A 23,476-nucleotide genomic window follows, 5' to 3' on the forward strand; every position below is an offset into this window, starting at 1 on the left:
CTATACCTCATATTGACGTCATAAAGTGCTCCTCTCACTGGGTGATGGGCGAGTGGGTGTGTGCTCATTCATAAATACAAATATCTTTAAAACCTCCAAATTAAAGGGAAGACCGAGGAATCGCTTGCGAGCTCTTTGTCTCATGGACCACATGAATTATACTTAGGTGAGTTGGTCAGTTTGGTCGTCATTCCTCTATTGTTTCTGTGATCCTTGTCAAAGGCTGCGCGACCTCAAAATGACATCGTGCATTATTGCAAATGATCGTCTAAAATACGGAGAGCGAGTTCGAAAAGCCAATGAGCAGTAGTCGCAAACAGGCATTGATTATTGTGTTTTTAAAATCGGTCTCGGTTAAATTTTGTTTTTTTTATGAAAATAGCCTAACATTGCTAGGAATTAGAGTGAAAGGCTTCTTTATGGCTTTAGAGCGCCTATCTATGGATGCTCAAACTCGCGAATGCGTAGGATAACGTTAACCGATATGAAAAACAATCAAAATAGCATAGACAAACAGCGAATAATCTATGAGAAACGCTTATTAGGAATATATATATATATATATATATATATATATATATATATATATATATGCATATATATATATATATATATATATATATATATATATATATTCCTAATAAGCGTTTATATCATCATATATATATATATATATATATATATATATATATATATATAGGTATATCAGGTCAAGAAGAATCAGAAGAGCATATGTTGCATAATATTGCTGATCATTATAGTTATTTTCTGCTGTGGCTTAAGGAGGAAATTGTATTATCTTTTTAAAATATGGACTTCGTGGTGTAGAGTTATAATGCAAGATGATCTTGAACTGTCCTCTGAAGAGAAAACACTGTAAAATATGGGTTGACAGTTAACTTACAAAATCGACTCACTCAAAAAATTGTTAGAATTTTTAAAAAATTTTTTTAAGATTTACAGTGTCAGAATAACATTTCATCAATTTGGCTTGGAGTAATCTTAATGCAAAATTGTTAAAAACCTAAATGTTTTAAGTTTTATTAATTATTAATTTTGTTAAACAATTCAATTTGATGGAATATTAGATGTGAAATTGAAATGTGTAAATCTTAAACATTTTAAATAATTTTAAATAATAATAATTATTATTATTATTATTATTTTCATCAGTGTAAATTAACTGGTTTTAAATTAAAAAAAGAAAATTATCATGGCAGAATCAATGTGGCTGCATTGGGTTACACCAATTAAAGTAATCTGTAAAAGTCAGATCACATAAATAGCTCCTTTTCAATATTCATAGTGTCACAAAAGGCAAAGTCTGAAATATACAAAGATAAATAATATATGGATTTATATGGATAAGTAATGCAGTTATATGGATCAGTACACCAAAATAAAACAGTACATTTTGTCTGAAATATAAAGAGAAATGGCTGTTAAGTGTATTAATAAAACAAAATCATAAATGCAAGAGAAGACCACCATCATCAAATGCATTGAAACACATTCAAGGGGGATTTAAATGAGTCCCTTGGGTTTGTTTTGAATAACTATTACTACTACTGTAAATAATAAGCAGCATTATGCTTCAACAAAATCTTTGGAATGCTTAATAGTGAAGATTCAAAGAGATAGATAGATAGAGAGCGAGAGAGAGAGAGATAGAGAGAGAGAGAGAGAGAAAGAGAGAGAGAGATGCTGTAAAAACAGGTAGGTGGGCAGAAGCTGAATGTGTATGCAGCAGAGGCTGAAGACTTTACAGTCAGAACCTGCTCTTTCTCATTCACATACAAACACACACACACACTGCCTTCAGACATGGGAGAAAAGGCAGCATTGCAACATTGAAGAAACAAGGACAAGCAAAATCAGCATTCTGTTTGTCTGCTTGAGAGGTGAGTGTGTGACTCAGAGAGGGTTTTTGTGGTTTCGCCAGAAAGCTGTGGCGTTAATGGTATTATCTGAGAAGGGGAACATATGCTGCCGGGCCTTTGCCGCTGGAAGCCAGAAACATCACCAGATAATGGAAAGGACAAAAGAGGAAATGAAAGGGCTTTTTGAAGGGAAAGGGTGACATTGTTATGCAAACTGCTTTCTTTTGCCACTGTTGCATGTTTATATTCCAGGATTGCAGATGTACTATGTTTATAAGCATTCATGTGCAAGATTTGCATGAATTATGAAAAATACTGTTGTTGGATGCAGAATGTTTCTAGTATTTTATGATCATTTTGTAACTAAACAGTTGGTTCTACATTCTACACGCAAAAAATGAGTCATTATTTTCTCACCCTCATGTCATTCCAAAGACTTTCTTTTTTCTTCTTTGGTAGAACACAAAACGAGATATTTAGCAAAATGTTCAAGCTGCTCTTTTCAATCAAAGTGGATAGGGACCAGGAACAGCATGGTCACCATTCACTTTCATTGTTGGGAAAAAAGCAGCTTGGACACTCTGCTAAACATCTCCTTTTGTGTTGTACAGGGGAAAAAAGAAAGTCATATGTTTTGGAATGACTAAAACATTTTGTGTTCCAAGCAAGAAAGGAAGGCAGTGAGGCGTTTACAATGGATTGAATGGGGCCAATCCGTAAACGTTAAAATACTCAGTTTCAAAAGTATAGTCGTAAGACTTAAACCTTATACAAGTTACATGGTTTTAGTGTGATAAAATCGCTTTATAACCTTATCTGTGTAAAGTTATATCCTATATTAACATTGTGGCCATGACGACATAACACCATTAAACCCTGTATTCAATTATATTACAATAAAATCATGTTAATATGTATGGTGTTTATGTCTTGTGGCAATACATTTGAAACATGCACTGGCCCCATTTGCTTCCATTGAAAGTGACACTGTAATCACAAATAAACGTGGGACGAGTTTAAATAATTTTTTTGTGGTAATCACTGTCATGCTGTCTCCTGAGCTTAAATTGTTTTGAAACTCTGAGCATTCCTTTAATGCAGACCTGGAGTTCAGATTCCTTCTTTAGTGCCATAACCAGCTTCAAAGCAGTTGCATGACTTCCTGTAATGTCTTTCTCAGGGGGGACACTCTCTCTGGCTTGGACCATGAGCAATGAGTCTGCCGTATGGACAAACCTAACAGAACACCCTACAGTAAGTCGACAGACCCCCTTTTTGCTTCTCCTTCCTGTGCTGGTTACTCCATTGTCTCTCTCCACAGCACTATCTCCAGACATGCAAATAGAAAATATCCTGTTCTGTGTCCTTCCTAATTGGATCCACTGCGAGATCTAAGCAAATTAGCTCCTGAAAGAGAACTCTGAGTCAGGCCGAATCCATCGCACAGTCAGTCAATGTGATAGTGCTTCCGAACCCAGTGCTACTCTCAGGAACTTCAATTACCGGCATAAGCAGCATCATTTGATTAGTCAGAAATACATCATGAAAGTGGACGGACAGTGACTAACTCAGGGTTGTGCTTTCAAAAAGATCAAATTGTTTAGGAGCTTACATCCAAGGCTGATGTGGCTTAACAAAGAGAGATCACATGGCTTTGGCATTGACTCTCCTCGGCACTCAAAACAATTGAGGTTCTTCAATATTTCTTTGCACTTTTTATTTAGAACCATTTTTGTTGCACCCAAAATTGAAAATGCCCTCACTTACTCACCTTCATGTTGTTCAAAACCCATATGACTTTCTTTCTTCTGTGTTGTGTTACGGCAACACCCAGTGGTGTGGATGTGTCAATGCCATTGTAGAAATGTACCGTACACAGTCAGCCATGATTAGTTTAATCCATGAGGGAACGTTTTAAATAATAGGGTGGTTACTGAGATTAAGTGAATAGAATTTGGCTTTTCAAGTGATGAAGTGTTGAGGAGTAAACTAATGTGACCAAAAAGTAGTGAAGCTACTCCCTGAGGTCCACTGATAATGTCAGTAAAGTCTTTTGCACCAAAACTGTCATAGTTTAATAATAAATTAATATTTTCCACCCTCTTTCTGGCCCTCTGACTGAAACGCTCGGTTTCAGCCTCAGCATCTTCTTTAAACTTCAGATTAAATGTCATTGTTTTGATTGGCTAACATTGTGCAGCCTCTCAAATTCAGCCATATTTGAAACTCAATCGAAAGAGAATAAACAAGCCCCACAACATTCTAAAAGGGTTTACACATTACGCACATCCAACACATTACATCCGTCTATATTACGGTTCACTCAAGCATGTCAGCACCATAGCTATTAAACAGTCATGACATCTGAAATATTCAGGAATGAAAATGTTTACTCACGATTTTGCCGGCCGGGCTCGTTGGAAAGTGTTTTTAACTGCCCCATTCTTCTTCAATAACACTTACTTTGCTACTCTTGATTCGTGTTATGATTGGATCACAAGCAGTCCTCGCTGATATTCGCGCACACAGTCAGTAGCATGATGAACAAGACACACACACACACATTGGTGCACTGAGGCGCAAATCGGCAGAATTGTAAATTACAAGATTGTAAATTAGATGGCTGGTGGAGTAGGGGGATATTGGGGAAGTATGGGGAATATTCCAGTAACAATCTACATTTTGTCTAACCCTTACAAAATTAACCTTGGGTTTACTATAGTTATATTGTAGTATCCACGACTTTAGTAACCATGACAATTAACCATGATTTTACTACATTAATATAGAAGTAACCAACGTACATTTTGTTGTTAATATGGTTTTACCACTTATACCATGGTTAAACTCTAGTTACTGTAGTAAAACCATGCTTAAAATTCCTAAGTGAATGCCACCCTAATTCATTTCATGATTATCAGAACTGATAAACTTGCAGATTACAATCATTTCATCCAGTTGTTATACTGAAGATCTAAAATATTTTCTTCTTTAATTAGCTTCAGTGTAGTTAGCAACCTTTGCTAGCAGTTTGTAATGTTTTAACTACTTTACGCTTTGAGTAGCTTGTAGCATGGGAAGCTACCATTTCAAAGTAGCTTCACCAACATTGATGTGATTCTAACATGGCAGCCCCCATGAGGGGACCCTCTCCATGTAGAATAAAACAGCTTTGATAAGGTTTCTGAAATGATTGGAAACTTCATCTCATGTGAGTGGTCATGATTTTATATATATATATATATATGAAAAAAAAAAATCAATAAATTCTTTAGAAGTAAAAATGACTAAGTTCATCTTCAAGAGTTCCTCAGTTCTCCTTTGAAAACATCTTTCTCAGCTATGTTAATGGCATACTGCACAAGGGATTAATTGCGCTTTGGCATTTAGAGATTAATGCTGTGCAAATCTAGCGTGGATAAATCAGTCATCCTAATTGTCTAATTTAGAAACGAATAGACCTGCTCTTAATAAACAGTAGCTTTTATGGCACTATCTGCTCTTCATCTGAACAATGACGCCTGGGTAATTAGGACTATATTCTTCTCCACCAATAATACAATTGTATAATATAAGAGTAATTGTATGGTGCTACATGTCTAGCCTAAAGGTTTGTTCAGACCTTGTTCTTATGCACTTATTTAGCATTCTGCCCATTGAACGCCACCATATATGGATGGGTGAAGTTGACAATTAACCAGGTGGTGAGACAAGAAGTGCTGTATGCCTTTGTGCTTTGATGTCTTTGAGAAGGAATCCTTTTGTCTCTGTATCCCTTGTCTCTGTGGCGTAGGTCTCTGCCTCTAGATCTTTCTAAACCTTTGGCATAGTGAACACTGCACTTAACATCTCAACTTGGAAACAAAAGCCCCCATACCTGGATCTTCCTCTTCAGGGGCCCAATTGCATGATCACTATAGGGGCACATAATGAACAAAGGGGCTTTCATGTGGAAACTGTCTCTTGCTTATGTCTATTTCAGTAAAATTTCAGCAAAAAAAATCTTCATTTCATTAGACCATTCAGTACCTCTGTATTTCTACAGTTTCAACCATTTATGGAATTGGAGTAACTTGGAAAATCTCGAATTCTAAATTGAAGTCATGGGATATTATTTTCCGGGGGAATTTCCTTATAAGAATCCATTGTCTTCAGACTTGGGTATCAAGCTGCCGAACTGATCGCTCTTTCTCTGGTGATTTCCTAGGAAGTCCCCCTGTCAACAGGGTCACAGAATGGCTATGTCCTCCTGCTGGTCCTCTTGTCCATCTTTGTTGGGGGGACACTGGTCCTGCTGTCTATCCTTCTGATTTTCTGTCGCCACTGTTGTGAGGGGGACAGGCATCATGCATGGTAAGAAGAACCTCTTTCAGCCACCCATACATTGTCATACCATGACATGTTCCTGTATGAACATCCTTGTTGGGTCTGATAGAACACTCCATTATAACAAATCAGACTGTGCTTACTGAAATTCAAAATCTCTGATCCCCAGTGGCCGAAGCTGGAAGTGTTGTTGAACGTATGGGCATGTATATGCTCCAGTTTCATGGTGATATTTCCACAAAGTGGCACCAAAAGTGAGGAATATTTTTAGTTTTTAATGATGTAAGACAGTCAACAGGAATGCTGATTTAATTAACTTTACCCTCGACCCAAACCCCAACCCTAAACCTAAATAGAGTAAAAAATAATTTTAGAGCCAAAAGGCAACTTTGAACCACGCTCACCATGTGAACGCAATTACTTTCTGGTTTCCCAAAAACTTGTGTCTCTGAGGTAGATTTAATGAGGAAATCTCTGATTGGGGATGCCAAATGTCATTCGGCTGAATAGGGTCGATTTCAGGGTACATGAACATTCGGAAGCAATATATCGATTTCCTTTTGAGCTTGAATGTCTTGTTGGGCCAACAAAGGATGTTTATCCAAGACCATATCCTATTTGTCTTAAAAATAGGAGACCATTGTTTGGTCGAACTGGCAGTCCAAACTTTAACACATGTCATTTACAGAGTCGCCTCACAAGTTTTCTTATTGGCCAATGTGCACCAGTTGTGGACAGATTCGGTTTTGCTGTTTACATAGAAAACTGTTTAAAATGCTGTTTAAAATCGGAAACCAATTTTACGTGTATATTATCTCAGATGATGTATATTTTCATGGCCGACAATAAATTACACATAATATATAACCATAAAGTACAGGTACAGGTAGAATAAACTGATGCTCCTGTGAAGCTTTCAATGCTCAGCCCATTAAATGTTTTCTCCACACATTCGTCACAGCATGGCTGGTGAGGTTTAGAGTCTGCCTGCTCTCCAGGCAGCCGGAAGGAGTGCAGACTTGCTCAAATGACGAGTATAATGAGATCTCATAGCAGCCATCAGCCGCGATAAATCACTCCTGGTGCGGGAGAGTGCACTGTAGCCGACAGACACCCTTTAAAACACACTCACAGTGCCACCATACACAGTGGCTAGACTTGGAAAGTAATTTCCAGTTTCTCATTACCATGCAATGGCTTATGGCGAATGAAACTGTATATTGTTGTAATAAAGGGGCTGTTATTATTGCCCCAATCACATGTCATTTGTTTTGATGTCAGCATAGGTTTTTAATTATGAATGAGTTAAGAGAGATTGAAATGAATGTCAATTTGACATATACATGTTTGCATTGAAGGTTCATTCTTTGCCTCAGGGCTAGCGATGACGCAGAGAAAAGTAATACCACGTATATTGAGGAGGCTCAGCCAGTGCATGGTAAGAACTTCACCACCTCATTCACCACATAGCAAGCAAAGGTAGGATTGTTATGATTTTTCACATGCACATGAAAAATGTTAATGTAAACCAACACAATCATTTATGCTTTAAATATGACCACAGTTGCATGTGCTCTGTGATGCTCCTTGCAAAATATGAAGCTAATCCAAGAGCGTCTGTTCAAAAACACTTTACTTGAAGCCTGTATATATATATATATAATGCATTATAATGGTATTCCAAATGCATTAATTCATAGTGACTTATAATACTTTATAATCAGTATGTTCTTGTAAATAGTTAAATACTAATACTCCAAGGTGAATACAGGAATAGTGGGACAACACTCAAGCTTAATCATCAATCGTTTTCCATTTCTAAAATTCATTATTAAGTTAATCTTAAACTAGAATGGGATGACACTGATGCAGCCATTTGCCACTCATTGCCCCTCTAGATTTTCCTAATGCCCTCATTTTCCTTACACCATTGCACTTTATCACATTTTACAGTGCAGTCAATGTCTCTCCCCACACAGAGATTACAATTCGCATTGATGAGTCAGACTGCCTATCGGCAGCCAGCACCCACGACATGGAGACGGAGCGTTTCCTCTCCACAGGCACCACCGGCCGGCGGGTCTCCTTCAACGAAGCGGCGCTCTTCGACCACAGCAAGAAGACGCTGGAGAAAGGTCGAAGGTCAGCCGCCCACTCACTTATACCACCCACTCTAGACACACAGAATGCTCTATTCACAGCAGATACTGCCGCAGCAGTCTACAGCATTCATAATTCATTCATATATGCATTTTGCAATCCAAAGTCTATTGGTAGTTGACTTAGAACATGGTTATTTTTTAATGTTTAATTATTTTTATTTTTTTTGCAGTTCACTTGACCTCTAAATGCATGGGTGTTTTGCCAAACATTATTACATACCTCGGGTCTTTATGTGACCCAGAATGTATGTCTTTCTCAAGTGGATCTACAAAATGCCCAGACAGTGTAACATTTTCAACAATGTTTCAAGACAATTTGAAAATAATAGAACAGAATTCTGTATATTCTGATGTGTAACGACAAATATAATATAATACAACAAATATAGAACAAGATTCATTACTTCCACAATCAAATTTCATGAGATGCAACTGGCTGTGAAACATATATTGAGCTACACCTACACATAAGCTTCACATATGTATATTCACATGCCCTTTTTTAGTCTAAATGGATACATGACTTACATAATTTCAGTAGTACACCCAAATCATACTGTTCATTTGTTAAATGTAAATGGCCTGCACTTATATAGCATCTTTTTCACCTAAGCGGTATTGAAAGCACTTTACACTGCGTCTCAATCACCCATTCACACACACATTCACACAACAATGACGGCAGAGCTGCCATGCGAGGTACTAATCTGCCATTGGGAGCAACTTGGGGTTCAGTGTCTTGCCCAAGGGCACTTCGGCACGTGGAGTCATGTGGGCCGGGAATCGAACCAACCCTGCTATTAGTGGCCGACCCGCTCTACTCCCTGAGCTACAGCCGCCCACTTGTTACACTTGCTATAGTTTATTTCCACGTTGCTTCTTCATTTAATAGCAATGTCACAAAGCACCTTTAAAAAATAAATAGGAATTCATGTATAGCCTACTTTTGTAACATACTGTACCTATTTTTTTGAAGATTTTTCATAACATACCAGTCACCATCATGTTAATCCAGTATATAGAACGTACACATTTACAGTCCCTTTGTTCTAGGAAATATCGTGCTGTTCAATCCGCCAACGTGCTTTTGCATATGTTTTAACCCCTCCCCGTTCTGTCTGACCTCAGGTACACGCTCACGGAGGGCGACTTCCATCACTTAAAGAATGCACGGCTCACCCACCTCCACATCCCTCCCCCCTCCCTCCAGATACTCACCATCCATGAGTGTGAGTCATCAGAGAACAATATTGCCATGGCAACGCGCCCGCCACTAAATCCAGCCTCTCAATTTTTCAGGTGACAGCCACATTGCTTTGCTAAAAGGAGTTAGAATATGATGCCACTTATTACAAGGGCTGCATGAGATCTCATTTTTTTCTAGGTCAGTTGAGAATGTTGAGGTCATGATGGATGGTCTTATAGGGATAGATTTCCCACCCATTTACTTGTACAGTCAGGTGGTCATTGTTGCAAAATAAATCTCTTTAGGATGGTACAAGATCATCTGATTGTACAATATCCCTTACATAGAACTTAAGTTTCTACTATGACATCAGGCTGTGAGTGATGTCATTGGAGAACATTTATTTTTGAGAGTGTAGGCCAATCTTTAGTTGAAAGACTGCATAATTGTGTTTTTTACCTTTGTGTGTAGTTATTGCTTGCATAATAAAACAGCACTTGGTGTATTTAATAAATCACACATAATAAATCACAGCCGCCAGTGTGTTCACTGCCCAAGACTGCCCTGACCAGCCGGAGTCTCAGTCCCAGCTCTGCTCTTCCTGGTGACGCTCTCAATTCTATAGTGGGCACAAAGTTCTGTGAGAGCAGTGCAGTACCCGGTCCTGAGCCCACCAGCCCATGTCTAGTAAGTAACATTACATATACACAGTGATAGACTGAGACTGATATCATATGCAGCTCTGCATGATACTTACAAAACGCAGTCCACATGAATACAAAATCATTAAGTTAATTTGAGTCGCAGCTGCATAATATGGCCTAAATAATTTTGCAGCTTTTTTTTTAAACAACTGTTTTGTTTTTTATTCAATCAGAATTTTTATCTTGGGATTCCAGTAATTATACAGTATCTAAACATACTAAAAACAATTGACATTTACTTGAAAATCATGACATAAGGCATTAAGTGTTGTTCTCAGGTACGTTATTAAAATATTTAGTGAGGTTTATAGTTTAAACAAGAACAAATATCCAAATGGGGTAAGATGTGCCAATGGGGTAAGATGTGCCCATTTTAAGTCTAAACCTCACAAAGTTTTGTTAGATTTCTCAGAAAGAAAGACTTAACGGTGAATCACTGAACAGTTGCGGTAGTTTTGCATATAGTACTTCAGAACAAAACCTGTGTCTAATTCAGCAACTACCTGTAATCTAGTTTAAGAAGACGCTATCAGCGTTGAAGTGCTGCGTCTTGAGTATTTCAACTAATTCATTGTCATTTCTTTCTGTACAATTTTTTTTTAAATGTAAATTAGGCTCAATTTATATTGTGCTTGTTCACAAAACAGTGCTACATGCCTGCCACTATAAACACTGCGCTATTACCGCCCGAGGAAAGCAGGCGGTAAACAGAATTTTTTATAAAAGAGATGTATGTGTACATTTTCTCTCGATAATGGCAACAGTAATTCATCAAACAATGATCAAATGGTGGAGAAAACGTTATCACGCTTTTACCAGGCACAGTATATCATCAGTGTCTTCCCCTTTAAAATTTTACATCATTTTGCTTCTCAAGTAAATGTATCTGGTTTCTAGGATATTTAGATATTTTTACAGGAAAACAAGAAACAAATACAGATTAAGAAATATATTTTTGTTGCTGTAGAGATGAAAGTGTTTTATTTCACTGGTTTTAATTTGATAAATGATATTATATAATTGTTATGTAATAATGCAAACAAAAACAGATGGAGGTAAGAGGAGGGGTCGCTAGGAACGCAGGCATCATCGGCAATGGTAGAGATGGCACGTCTGCCTCAGCTACAGCCCTGTCGTCTTCTGGAGGGGCCCCACAGGGGCCCATGCTGCAGTTCTTCACAAAGCTCCGTCGGCATGCCAGCCTGGAGGGAGCGAGTCCCTATTTAAAGATCAAGAAATGGAAGTTTGACAGCACCCAAAGGGCTTCAAGTCTGGACATGAGAGGTGAGTGACACATCCATGGTTCTTGCAAGGGCATCCAAAGTCTAGGTCACTAATTTAAATCAACAGGCAGTAATAATGGAATTGATTCATGGGATTATTGGTTTTATTTTTCATCAATAGATATGTGGAAACAGGGATATTGAAAAGATGTGGTAAACTAGTTCTGCTGGCTCTTTACAGACAATGATATGCATGCTGTTGTGTCAGATGGGCAGGCAATGAATGTGCCATAGACTGTATTAAAAAAATGCCTTGTATTACATTATTACAAATTAAATATATCATTGTATTTAAAGGAATAGCCCCCCCCGCCCTAAATTTACCTTTGTCCGTGAAACACGAAAATACGTATTTTGAGGATATGTATTATATGACATAATCTGTGTAGTATCTTATCTGATGTGACTGACTGAATGAATGAATGAACGAATTAATGAACAAACAGACATGAATGAATAAGAAGAACAGAATGGACATGAATGCATAAACATGACCGAAAATGAATGGATGAATATGAAAGAATGACTATGATTGAACATGAATGAATGGATATGAATGAATGAATGAATGAACGAACAAACAGACATGAATAAATGAATAAGAATAAAAGAAAGGTCATGAATAAATAAACATGAATGAATATGAATGGATGAACATGAAAGTATGAATGAATGAACATGAATAACTGAATGAATAAATTAATGAATGCATAACATGAATGAATGAAAGAATGAATGAACAAACAGACATTAATGAATTAGAAGAACAGAAAGGACATGAATACATAAACATGAACAAACATGAATGGATGAACATGAAAGAATGACTATGAATGAACATGATTGAATGGATATGAATTAATGAATTAATTAATTAATTAACAAACAGACATGAATGAATAAGAAAAACAGAATGGACATGAATGTATAAACATGACCGAAAATGAATGGATGAACATGAAAGAATGACTATGATTGTAAATGAATGAATGAATATGAATGAATGAATTAATGAATAAACAGACATGAATAAATGAATAAGAATAAAAGAAAGGGCATGAATAAATAAACATGAATGAATATAAATGGATGAACATGAAAGTATGAGTGAATGAACATGAATAACTGAATAAATAAATTAATGAATGCATAACATGAATGAATAAACAAACAGACATTAATGAATTAGAAGAACAGAAAGGACATGAATACATAAACATGAATGAACATGATTGAATGAATGAATGAATGAATGAATGAATGAATAAACAGACATGAATGAATAAGAAGAACAGAATGGACATGAATGCATAAACATGAATGAACATGATTGAATGAATGAATGAATGAATGAATAAACAGACATGAATGAATAAGAAGAACAGAATGGACATGAATGCATAAACATGACCGAAAATGAATGGATGAATATGAAAGAATGACTATGATTGAACATGAATGAATGGATATGAATGAATGAATAAACAAACAGACATCAATAAATGAATAAGAATAAAAGAAAGGGCATGCATAAATAAACATGAATGAATATGAATGGATGAACATGAAAGTATGAGTGAATGAACATGAATAACTGAATGAATAAATTAATGAACGCATAACATGAATGAATGAAAGAATGAATGAACAAACAGACATTAATGAATTAGAAGAACAGAAAGGACATGAATACATAAACATGAACGAACATGAATGGATGAACATGAAAGAATGAAGACGAATCAATGAACACGAATTAATGGATATGAGTGAATGAGTGAATGAATGAACATGTATAATTGAATTAATTAATAAACATGAATGAACATGAATGAGTGAGTGACTGATCATACATGAATAAAACAACTATGAACATGAATGAATGAACAAACATGAACGAATATGCTGCTTTTTGGTTAAAGTATTTAAGTATTAAATATATTGATTTATACCCTCTCTGGTCTGTCAACAAAAAAGGAAGTAAGATAACACTGCTGTAGAAATGGAAGCACAGAAAGTGTAATAAAACTTTGAACTGCGATCCGTTTCCTAGCCTTAGGGGATGCAAAGCAATATTGAATGTTTCTTTACTTTTCATTTAGCCTGTGTGTTGTGCATTACCTTGGAAAATGATTGAAGACCTTAATAGATGTGTATTGCCTTTATGTAGCAGAGTCAGTCAGACACAGAGTTTGGCTTTTGAGTGCGCATGTACCAAACTATAGAATATTCTCTCAGCCAAGGCTGTATTTGGATGCCAAGACTCGCTCTCAAGCAGATGGCCGGTTGACGCAAGGCTCTTCCCTTCCAAAGATGTTTTTTTTTAAATGAGAGACATAGAAAGAAAGCACCCCAAGAGATTTTTTATAGTTTAATTCTTTAAAAGAAAAATACAGTTACATTAATTAAAGCCATGCTCTCTGTTTTATGAATTACCCATATAGAAGCCAATGCTAACTTATTAGATATTTAGATTATTGCTTTTTTAAAGATGAACTGAATGCATTAAGACCTAATACTAAATTTTGAATGGAAAAATATATATTGTGGGGTCAAAAATGTCATTAATGAAAATGCTTCTAAATTTGCATTTTTCAAATTTTTTTTCTCCCCAATTTGGAATGGCCGATTCCCAATGCACTCAAAGTCCTCGTGGTGGTGTAGTGACTTGCCCCAATCTGGGTGGCGAAGGACGAATCGCAGTTGCCTCAAAGTCTGAAACCGTCAAACCGCACATCTTATCACATGGCTTGTTGAGCGTGTTACCACGGAGACATAGCTTTGTAAATAGTGTGGACCACATTATAGTGACCACAAGGAGGTTACCCCATGTGACTCTACCCTCCCTAGCAACCGGTCCAATTTAGTTCCTTTGGAGACCTGGCTGGAGTCACTCAGCACGCCCTGGATTCGAACTCCATCTCCAGGGGTGGTAGACAGCATCTTTACTCGCTGAGTTACCCAGACCCCCGCATTTTCCGATTTTAATCGTTTTTTTAATTACAAATTATGTTATCAGCATAATAATTTGAGTGAAAAGTTAACTAATGCAGAATCTTAAAAATGTAAATGTTTTTATCCTAAAATATTCTGTTTATGTCCAGAAATAAATTTGATTTTGAAAATGTTCAATGTGCACTCATGACTTTTCCTCTGATTAGTAGACTGGTAATCTGGTTTATATTGTGTTGTCTCTAAAAATCAATGTGGGAGGGAGAATGATTAGTAGAATTGTTTTCGGAGACAGTTCATATCAACTGTGGGCCTGCAGTCTGGCTGCTTTTTGCCTTGTTGCAAACATTCAACAAATACAAGAATTGATAAGTTGTATACCTATCGTCCCCAAAGGCTCTCCCAAACGAAGGCAGTTCCAGAGGCAACGTGCAGCCAGCGAGAGCATGGACCAGGAAGAACATGAAGCCCATCATATCGACCTCATCCAGTACATTGCTCGCACCAAGGATGTTACCTACTGCCCAAACCGGCCCAGCCCACGTCTCCTATCTTCCCCTTCCACACCCCCATCCTCCCTCGGCAGGTATCTTTAATTGCCTCACCCATGCATTCACTATAGCAACCATCTGCCTCCTCATACCTCATGCAGCAGACATTCCATGCTGGATTGATCTCAGTGTGCTGAGAGCATTGCCTTATCATGGCATCATCAGCTTATTTACAGTTACATCTTGAAGAGAGAGATTGTTTATCAAGCATTTTGATTTCTTGAATTTAGGTAAATACCATATGGGTACCTTTTGGTTATTTTAGCAATTGGTTTGCATTTTCCCATATGTTTCTGCATAATGGTCCAGGAAAATCAATTTGTATGGTTTTCACCATTAGAATATTTGTTTATATTTGCTTACTTATTGAGACTGACTTGACCATATTTGCAGCTGCATAGTGGTTTCCTCGAATAAACCATCACAGAGTGAGTCACTACCATCTGTGCACTAATCAAGGCATCTGTTTTAACACCTCTGAGTCTGGGCACAAAGATTCATGAAATAGAAAAATAAACAAACAAAATATATTTTACAGATCCACACTGACACAAACATGATGAACAAGATGTTAAGCTACTGTATGTTGTGGTATTTTCTAACACTGTTAAAATTAAAAGATGCTCGAGGCACTATTTGTGGTTCCTCAGCTGCCACACTGGGGGAACTATCTGGAGATCCTCCAGACACCATTTAAAAGGTATCATATTTATGGTATTCTACTAAACCCTCAATTATCCTATTTACAGTATGTCCTTAAGGAATCTAATTATATATTTCAAGCTCCTCAAAGCCTTTCCCAAATGACGAAGTTACTGACAGAACTGTTGACAGTCCTTTGAGTTCTTTAGAATTCTTGTAGGAATTAAGGGTACGTTTTTCAGAGAACTGATAGGGTGTCTGCTAGCCTTTTTCCACCAACATGGTTCAGGTGCAGGTTCCTGGGCCAGTGCAAATTCTCGTAATGTTCCGTGCATTTCCACTGCAGAAAAGGCCATTCCGGGGCCAAAAACCATGTTCTGCACTGACCCCAAAAGCTTGCTGGTCTCTACGCAGGAACCGATTACGTCAGGGGAGAGAGGGTGGGATAATGTTTCATCACAATGGTAATGACTTCAAAGACATTTGTCATTAATCTTACATTTCATTAAAAAAATATATTTTAAACACTGGACATTAACACTTATTTAGTTTACTAATCTTAAACCATGACCTGCACTGCACATAAATAACTAATATTGGCATTATATTCATGCTGGTTAGCCAGAGGGGATCTGGCCCCCACAGTGAGCCTGGTTTCTCCCAAGGTTTTTTTCTCCATTAACCAACATCTTATGGAGTTCCTTGCCACAGTCACCTTCAGCTTGCTCACAGAAGTTCTAAATACAATTATTATTTATTTATTTAATTTAAAATAATCTTTAATAAAACTACAGAATGATCACTCTAAGACTTTATAGATATTACAGTTTAAAGTTTTGATAATGCATGATTTTCTGTAAAGCTGCTTTGAAACGATGTGTGTTGTGAAAAGCGCTATACAAATAAAAATTACTTGTCTTAACTTGAAAATTACATCAAAAGCATTCAGGTAACACAACGAAACGAGAGCTCTACTTGCAATATGTTATTTACAGATTTTTGACCAGCTACTCACTAAGTTCGGAAGATTGCAGCTATCTTTTAAGTAACATGGTGGGATTTTCAATCAATAATAAAAACATTATATGCTATGGCAAAAATCCAAATACAACCTTCTGCTACACCAATATGAATAATGATTCAACTGTAACAGTTTACAGAACTTAGCAAGTTAAGCCATAGTTTATACAATATAATGTAATAACATTACCTGTCGTCTTTAGCATAGATGTTGTCTCTGGCAATCTTGTTGTGCAATGTAATAATGGATTGCATTAATCTGTATGTTATGTCCTCAAAAAACAAGCGTAAAAGCTGTATACAAACACACTGTGACACGCTATGTTTGTTTATGTTTGAGGTAGTCATGTGAAACTACCACGTAGACAGAAACCCGTTACGTCACCGTTCGGCTCTCTGGTCAGTGGAAAAGCACATTGCCCCAGTCGTGAACCAGTGGAGCACAGGCTCGGCATGAGAACCATTGCAATTTCAGTCAAAAAAGGCTATGCAAGATCTCCAGAAGGTTCTGCCGATGTGACAGATGAAGAACCCCAAATGGTACTTCGAGTATCTTTTAATTTTTAAAGTGTATGTTTCAGAACACGAGGTTTTTTTTACTTTGTAAATGTGCTGCTATCTGCAGGTTAGAGGTGGAGGTGATGGTGGAGCCCAGCTGCAGCAGAGTAATGGGCCCAGGGGTGATCAGCCTCCCCTTCAAGCCCCCTCCAGATGAGAGTCTTGGAATGGGCTGTTGCCAGGACAGCTTAGAACCTCAGACCTTGTACCGTGATATCTGGAATCTTCGTGCCTCTCTTGAGCGGTATGTCTCCTCCGATCAGAGCAGCAACAATGACAAAGAATCAGTCCGTAGTGATGCAGACAGTGTATGTTCTCTAGGGGGTAAAACAGAGATGGGAGTGCTGCCTAAATACCCTTCACAGGATATTGGAGATGAGATGGAGAGAGATGCCGACTTGCTTGTAGATGAAGTTCTGGAGAAAGGAAACAAGCAGGATAGTGTAGATTCTGAATGGGGAAGTGATGGCGAGTCAGGAACCCGCAAGCTTCTACAAATGGACAGTGGTTATACATCTATAGAAGTTCCTTTACGAGCTCCTGAGGAGCTACGGCTGTTTGGAAGCAGCAGTAGCAGTAAAGATGATTTGGCCCTGGAGCACAGGCACTTCTTCAGTTCTGGACGCAAGGGGACGGTTTGTGAGAGCTTTGATACGGACATCTTTGATGAAGATCTAGAAGAGGAACCTGCAGGTGCTAGTGGTGGCGTGGATGAAGTGGAAACCAGCCAGATGTTCACTCAACGTGACACTCAGCCTCATCCTCCCGCCCTCTCTCGGCGTGACTACAGCATTGGTGAGAAAACAGATGCACTTTTCCATGAGTTCTTGCGGCATGATCCGCAATTCGATCAGCAGGAGTCTCCGCTACGTTCCAAGCATCGTTCCCACGTGCATCTGCGCAAACAGTGGCAGCGTTCCAAGCAGTACAGTGACCCCGGCCAGCGCTTCCAGTCCTCTTTTGACCGGTACCGCACTCCTCTCCGTCGTGGTGAAACTGTCAACTATCCTCTAGAGACTAGCTACTACAGCACACTCCCACAAATTATTAGCGCACCCAATGAAAAGAGCAGCAAAGGTGTGACCAGCACTCCCAAAACACCCAAGGCAGATCAGGACACTGCTAGTCAGGATACTTCTACTGATATTGACCCTGCATCAGCAAAGGACACCAAGCTATATTTCATCACTGACAGCAGTTGTACCATTAATGAAAAGGAAGTTCTTGAGGCATCGCTGACCCCTTCAATGACTGACACTGCTGGGGAGCAATCATTGGGCCAGGAGAACTCTAGACAAGCGCCACTACCCCCTGAGCATCTGGAAGAATGTCTGCCCAAACAGCTTTCTGAAACAAGTTACGGCCCGCAGACAATCACAGAAGAGCTGAGCGACAAACTAGCAGCTACCCTCGATGAACGGCTGTACTCTGATCTCTGCAGAACCAGGGCACAGCCTGAGTGTAGTGCGGTGACTGTGACCTACACATCGCCTGATCACAGTCCAGTGTAGCATATGGCTCCTTTCACCTCCTCATACAGGGACACTTCACATCAACTACAGTTCCAAAGTTTTGATTGCTTTTAAGCTTCGATCTGGAACAGGTTTGCTATGGTCATTTTAATCATTGTCATGTCCTAAATGGTGGTAGAGACGTTTCTTCCATGCCCAAAGTTAAATATGTGGAGATTATGGCTCATAACTCACATAGCTCAACATACCAAGTCTTTAACAAATGAAATGTCAAGTCTTTGTTTTTAAAGCTCCATTTAGATCCATTAACAGCCAATATTTTCTCTGCACTAGATAATCCACTGTGAAATTGGGTGCTATTATAATTAAGATTAATTATATTTCAGTGCATGAATTATATTGCAATGCACCCTATCCAGCCTGTGTTCCAAATGATTAACAATCTGTCAATGTGATCACCATTCAAAAACAACAGCATTACCTTTGTTCTAAATACTCCTTGTTGATTAATGTCCTTATTTATCTGAAACACCATGGCATAGGTCCAGTTCCTTATCAAATATAGCTTTTGCTTCACAGTGTTTGAATTATGAGTAAAATTATATGGAATATGTGTGGGGTTATCTGCACTATAACATGAGGTATGTTAGCTTGTTCCCCAAATTCGATACATTATTAAGTGTCCTTTATTATATAATTATAAATCATCATTTTATAATTGAAGTACTGAATGGCTAAAACTGCCTCTTTGTGAGAGACGCTAATTTTATGTCCATTGTATCATTATTATTATTTTGCTTTTAGAGTGAACTATTTTTGAGTGCATAGTGCCAAATTGTCACTGACACAGTCCTGCAAAATATGGATTGTAGCATTCCTGTTTTTGTACACACTGATATGTCTCTCTAAGCGTTCAATCAGGCCTGTGCCATCCTGAGACATTTTCATTAATTTGAGGGGGGCATGTCTTGTCTTGCATGTATTTCTCTGAATTCTGTGTTCATTAGTACAACCAAAATTCTGAAGAAGTTGGTAAGCTGGGATGCTAATAAAAACATAAATGAGTGATTTGTAAATAATATTCACCCGTTGCTATATTGAAAGCACTAAACTAAACATTATATGATGTTTTACCTTGTGAATTTTATATATTTTTTAATGTATCAATCAATTTATCATTTTAATTTCAAATCAGATGATTGCAACATGCTCCAAAAAAGTTGAGACAGGGGCAATTTAATACTAATAACAATTTGACAAGTTAATATAACAAGGCAATGTGAAACAGGAGATGTTAAACAGGTGAGGCAATCGTGTCAGTATATAAGGAGCCTCCAAAAACTGCCTAGTTCTTCAAGAGCAAGGATCATTCGAGACTTGTCAATTTGCCAGCAGAAACTTCTGCTAATAATCCAGCGCTTTGAGAACAATGTTCCCCAAAGGAAGGATTTTGGGCATTTCTCTCTCTACAGTGCTCAATATAGTTAAAAGATTCAAGGAATCTGGTCAAATCTCGGTCTGTAAAGGACAAGTCGAAAACCACTTCTGAATGTGTGTGATCTCCGATCCCTCAGATGCCAATGTCTTAAAAAACATAATTCATATCATGAACATGGGTTTGGGGTTACTTTAGTAAACCTTTATTAGTCAATGCCACTTGGCGCTGTATCCACAGATGCAAGATAAGACTTTACCATGCAAAGCAGAAGCCATACATCAACACTGTCCAGAAGCGCTGCTGACTTCTCTGGGCTCGGTCTCATCTTAGATGGAAAGTAGAACAGCGGAACTGTGTTTTTGGTCCTATGAGTCCACATTTAAAATAGTTTTTGAAAAACACAGCCGTCATGTTCTCCAGGCCAAAGAGGAAAAGGACCATCCAAGCTGTTATCAGCAAAAAGTCAGTGTCTTAATGGCCTAGGGGTATGTCAGTGCCCATGGCATGGGTAATTTGCACACATGTGAGGGCACCATTAATGCAGACAAATATGAAAACATTTTGGAGCAGCATATACTGCCATCCAGTACCTTTTTTTTCCAGGGATGTCCCATAATTTTCAGCAGGACAACTTCAAACTACACACTGACCGAAAAAGCAGAAAGTGCGGGTGCTAGATTGGACTACCTGCAGTCCTGACCATCTCCAATTGAGAATGTGTGGTGCATTATGAAGCGCACATTACTGGAATGAGACCCTGCACAGTTGTGTAGCTGAAGACCTGCATAATGGATGAATGGGGTCAACCTGGATTTAAGTGCCTTGCTCAAGGACACAATGGTGGTGGAAGTGGGGATCGAACCAGCAACCTTCTGATTAGCAGTTATGTGCTTTAGCCCACTACGCCACCACCACTCCACTACTAAATTACTGCACATTAAAAAAAAAAAAATGAAATTCACAAGGGAAAACATCATCTAATGTTTAGTTGTAGTGCTTTCAATATAGCAAAGGGTGAATATAATTTGCAATCACTCATTTTAGTTTTTATTAGCATTTTTCATACTATCCCAAACATTTCTGAATTGGGGCTGTATTGTGAAGTGTAGTAATAAGATGACCAAGTGAAGAATCCCAAGATGTGGACTACTGCACATGTTGCCTTTGAGGGAATAAAATAATAAAATACTAATTTAGTACATCTTCCACTGCCCATAAGCCATTATTGTGGATCGTGCTTCTAGGCAATATGAAGGCTCCAATAAAACCAGATGCAACCCTCATCTAGAATTACTGGCAAAAGTGAACGGTGTCAGCTGCTGCTCTGTATTGATCATTCTAGGTTTAATCTTTCTGGGTTTGATCTCCAGAGCATGCAAACATCTACACAAAAAGGTTCACAAACCGACTCACAATCACACTCAATGGTAGTTTTTAGGAGGTCTATCTTAGTAGTATGTGAGAGAAAAGGCCATTGGTGACAAATCGAGTCTCTTGTGATGTAATGTGTACAACCTGTTGGTTTTGCTAAGACTAGTGCCCATTTTAGGGGCTTTTGAGTAGTAAGCTTACTGGTTCAAGACAGTTTGGACAAAACTGTTGTAATGTTTAGGCTGCAGCTGATATGCCGGAAATAAAAGACTTTAATTATCTAAAGGAACAATGAGTGATGTGCAAGGAGTAGTTAACAATGCTAAAGAAAAGAGAGAGCAGGGGTATTGTCACCCAAGCTGATATTGTTGGTGGACTGATTCTGGATCTCACATGATTAATACAATGCCTTCTTGCGTGTTAACAAGGTTATAATAAGATTTCTGCAAAGCACTTATTTCTCATCACCCAGTATGAGTGTACATGCATACTGTAATTGAAAAGACAATATTACCTTTTCAAGTTTATTACAAAACTATATGAAAACAAACATAATGCTTTATTGCGAAAATGAACATCTGAAATGTGTTTTATATAATATGCATTGTCAAATACAATATGTACACTAAACTAACTGGAACTTGGTTTTGAATAACAGTAATCCTCATGTCAGGAACCACCAAATCAGTACATTTGTACAAAGGATACAGTAGAGTTGTATTTAAGCACAATCATGTCCCATTGCAGGCATTGGAATAGTCTAGGATTTGGCATAAACATAGTTGGGACTGCTGGGTGATGTATGCACTATCAAACAGCCTGTCTGTTGATGGATTACTGTGCATAGATTTGCATGTACCAACATATTGTTGTTTAGTAGATCAAAATTATGCAGCAAATGAGATGTGACAGATATTTTTTGTTTGTCAAGCAGAGAATGAAAAGATTGGTAAAATATTGTGATGTATTTTACAGACTTGAAGTAATGCTTTGCTGACCAATGAGATAAATGACTATTGCTGGGTATATTTCGATGAAAGAGAAAATATATTTCTGTGTAAGGTATATTTCCATGGAGAAATAAAATCTGAATAATATATCATTTAAATTACTGTCAAATGGGTAGTTCAACCAAAAATGAAAATTTGGTCATCATTTACTCACCTCCATAAAGAAAGTCAGCGATGACAGAATGTTCATTTTTAAGTGAACTACTCCTTTAGGTGAGACAACTGAAAAGAGAATGCATGAATTGTTTGTTTTGTTTATCTCTTTATTCTAGATCTATTGAGCTTTGAGGGATGAACCAATCTAAACATTTATTTTCATGTTAAGTTTTCCAACTAGTCAATAAAGTATGATGCATTATGACTTTGCCTGTGTCCTTTTCATTATTTCATCTCAAGATCGAAAGATAAACTGCACACTATATTGCTATCAGCACCTGTCTTTGTTCCATCCTGCTATTGTCCATCTTAGGTGCTGAAATATCCCTTTGGGAACATCAAAAATTCATATCAGCCAAGCTAATAAATTAAAGATGGCTGTACAGTCATTATGATTCAAAATCAATAGCAACCCCTGGTAACCAGGGAGAAAGGGAAGGGCCTTTACTCTTGTGATAGTGGCTATCAATTATTCGCATGAGAATGCAAACAAAAGACAGAATTGACACATCCTATTCATGTCTGACCCTGTGACAGATCATTCTCATCTTTTAAATTAAAGATGACCAAACAGACATAAGTGTTCCCTGTCAATGGATGGTAGAGGCTTTGGAGATTCTCCATGGACAACTGAATGCTGGATCATCAGTTAATTTGACATCTAAACTTGAGTGTCAAACACAAGCCTCAACCATCAGCATACACGCAACTCATCATGATGTTGTGAGTGAAAGATATGTAGTAGAAAGTCACGTGACAGTGAGT

At 37.8% G+C, this 23,476-nt stretch overlaps 1 protein-coding gene across 1 annotated transcript; it reads left to right on the forward strand.

Annotated features, from left to right (window-relative positions):
• The first annotated feature begins 25 nt into the window (after positions 1-25).
• LOC127639332 (voltage-dependent calcium channel beta subunit-associated regulatory protein-like) lies at positions 26-22,905 on the forward strand. The gene is given in 11 exon segments (XM_052121265.1): positions 26-166; positions 3,061-3,134; positions 6,088-6,233; positions 7,583-7,644; positions 8,186-8,348; positions 9,497-9,633; positions 9,636-9,667; positions 10,089-10,241; positions 11,308-11,542; positions 14,890-15,079; positions 17,332-22,905. Coding segments are annotated over 10 exon segments (2,610 nt in total). The 5' UTR covers positions 26-166; positions 3,061-3,086; the 3' UTR covers positions 18,776-22,905.
• Positions 22,906-23,476: the final 571 nt, after the last annotated feature.

This window comes from Xyrauchen texanus, chromosome 48 (genome assembly GCF_025860055.1).
Source record: "Xyrauchen texanus isolate HMW12.3.18 chromosome 48, RBS_HiC_50CHRs, whole genome shotgun sequence".
Taxonomy (NCBI): domain Eukaryota; kingdom Metazoa; phylum Chordata; class Actinopteri; order Cypriniformes; family Catostomidae; genus Xyrauchen; species Xyrauchen texanus.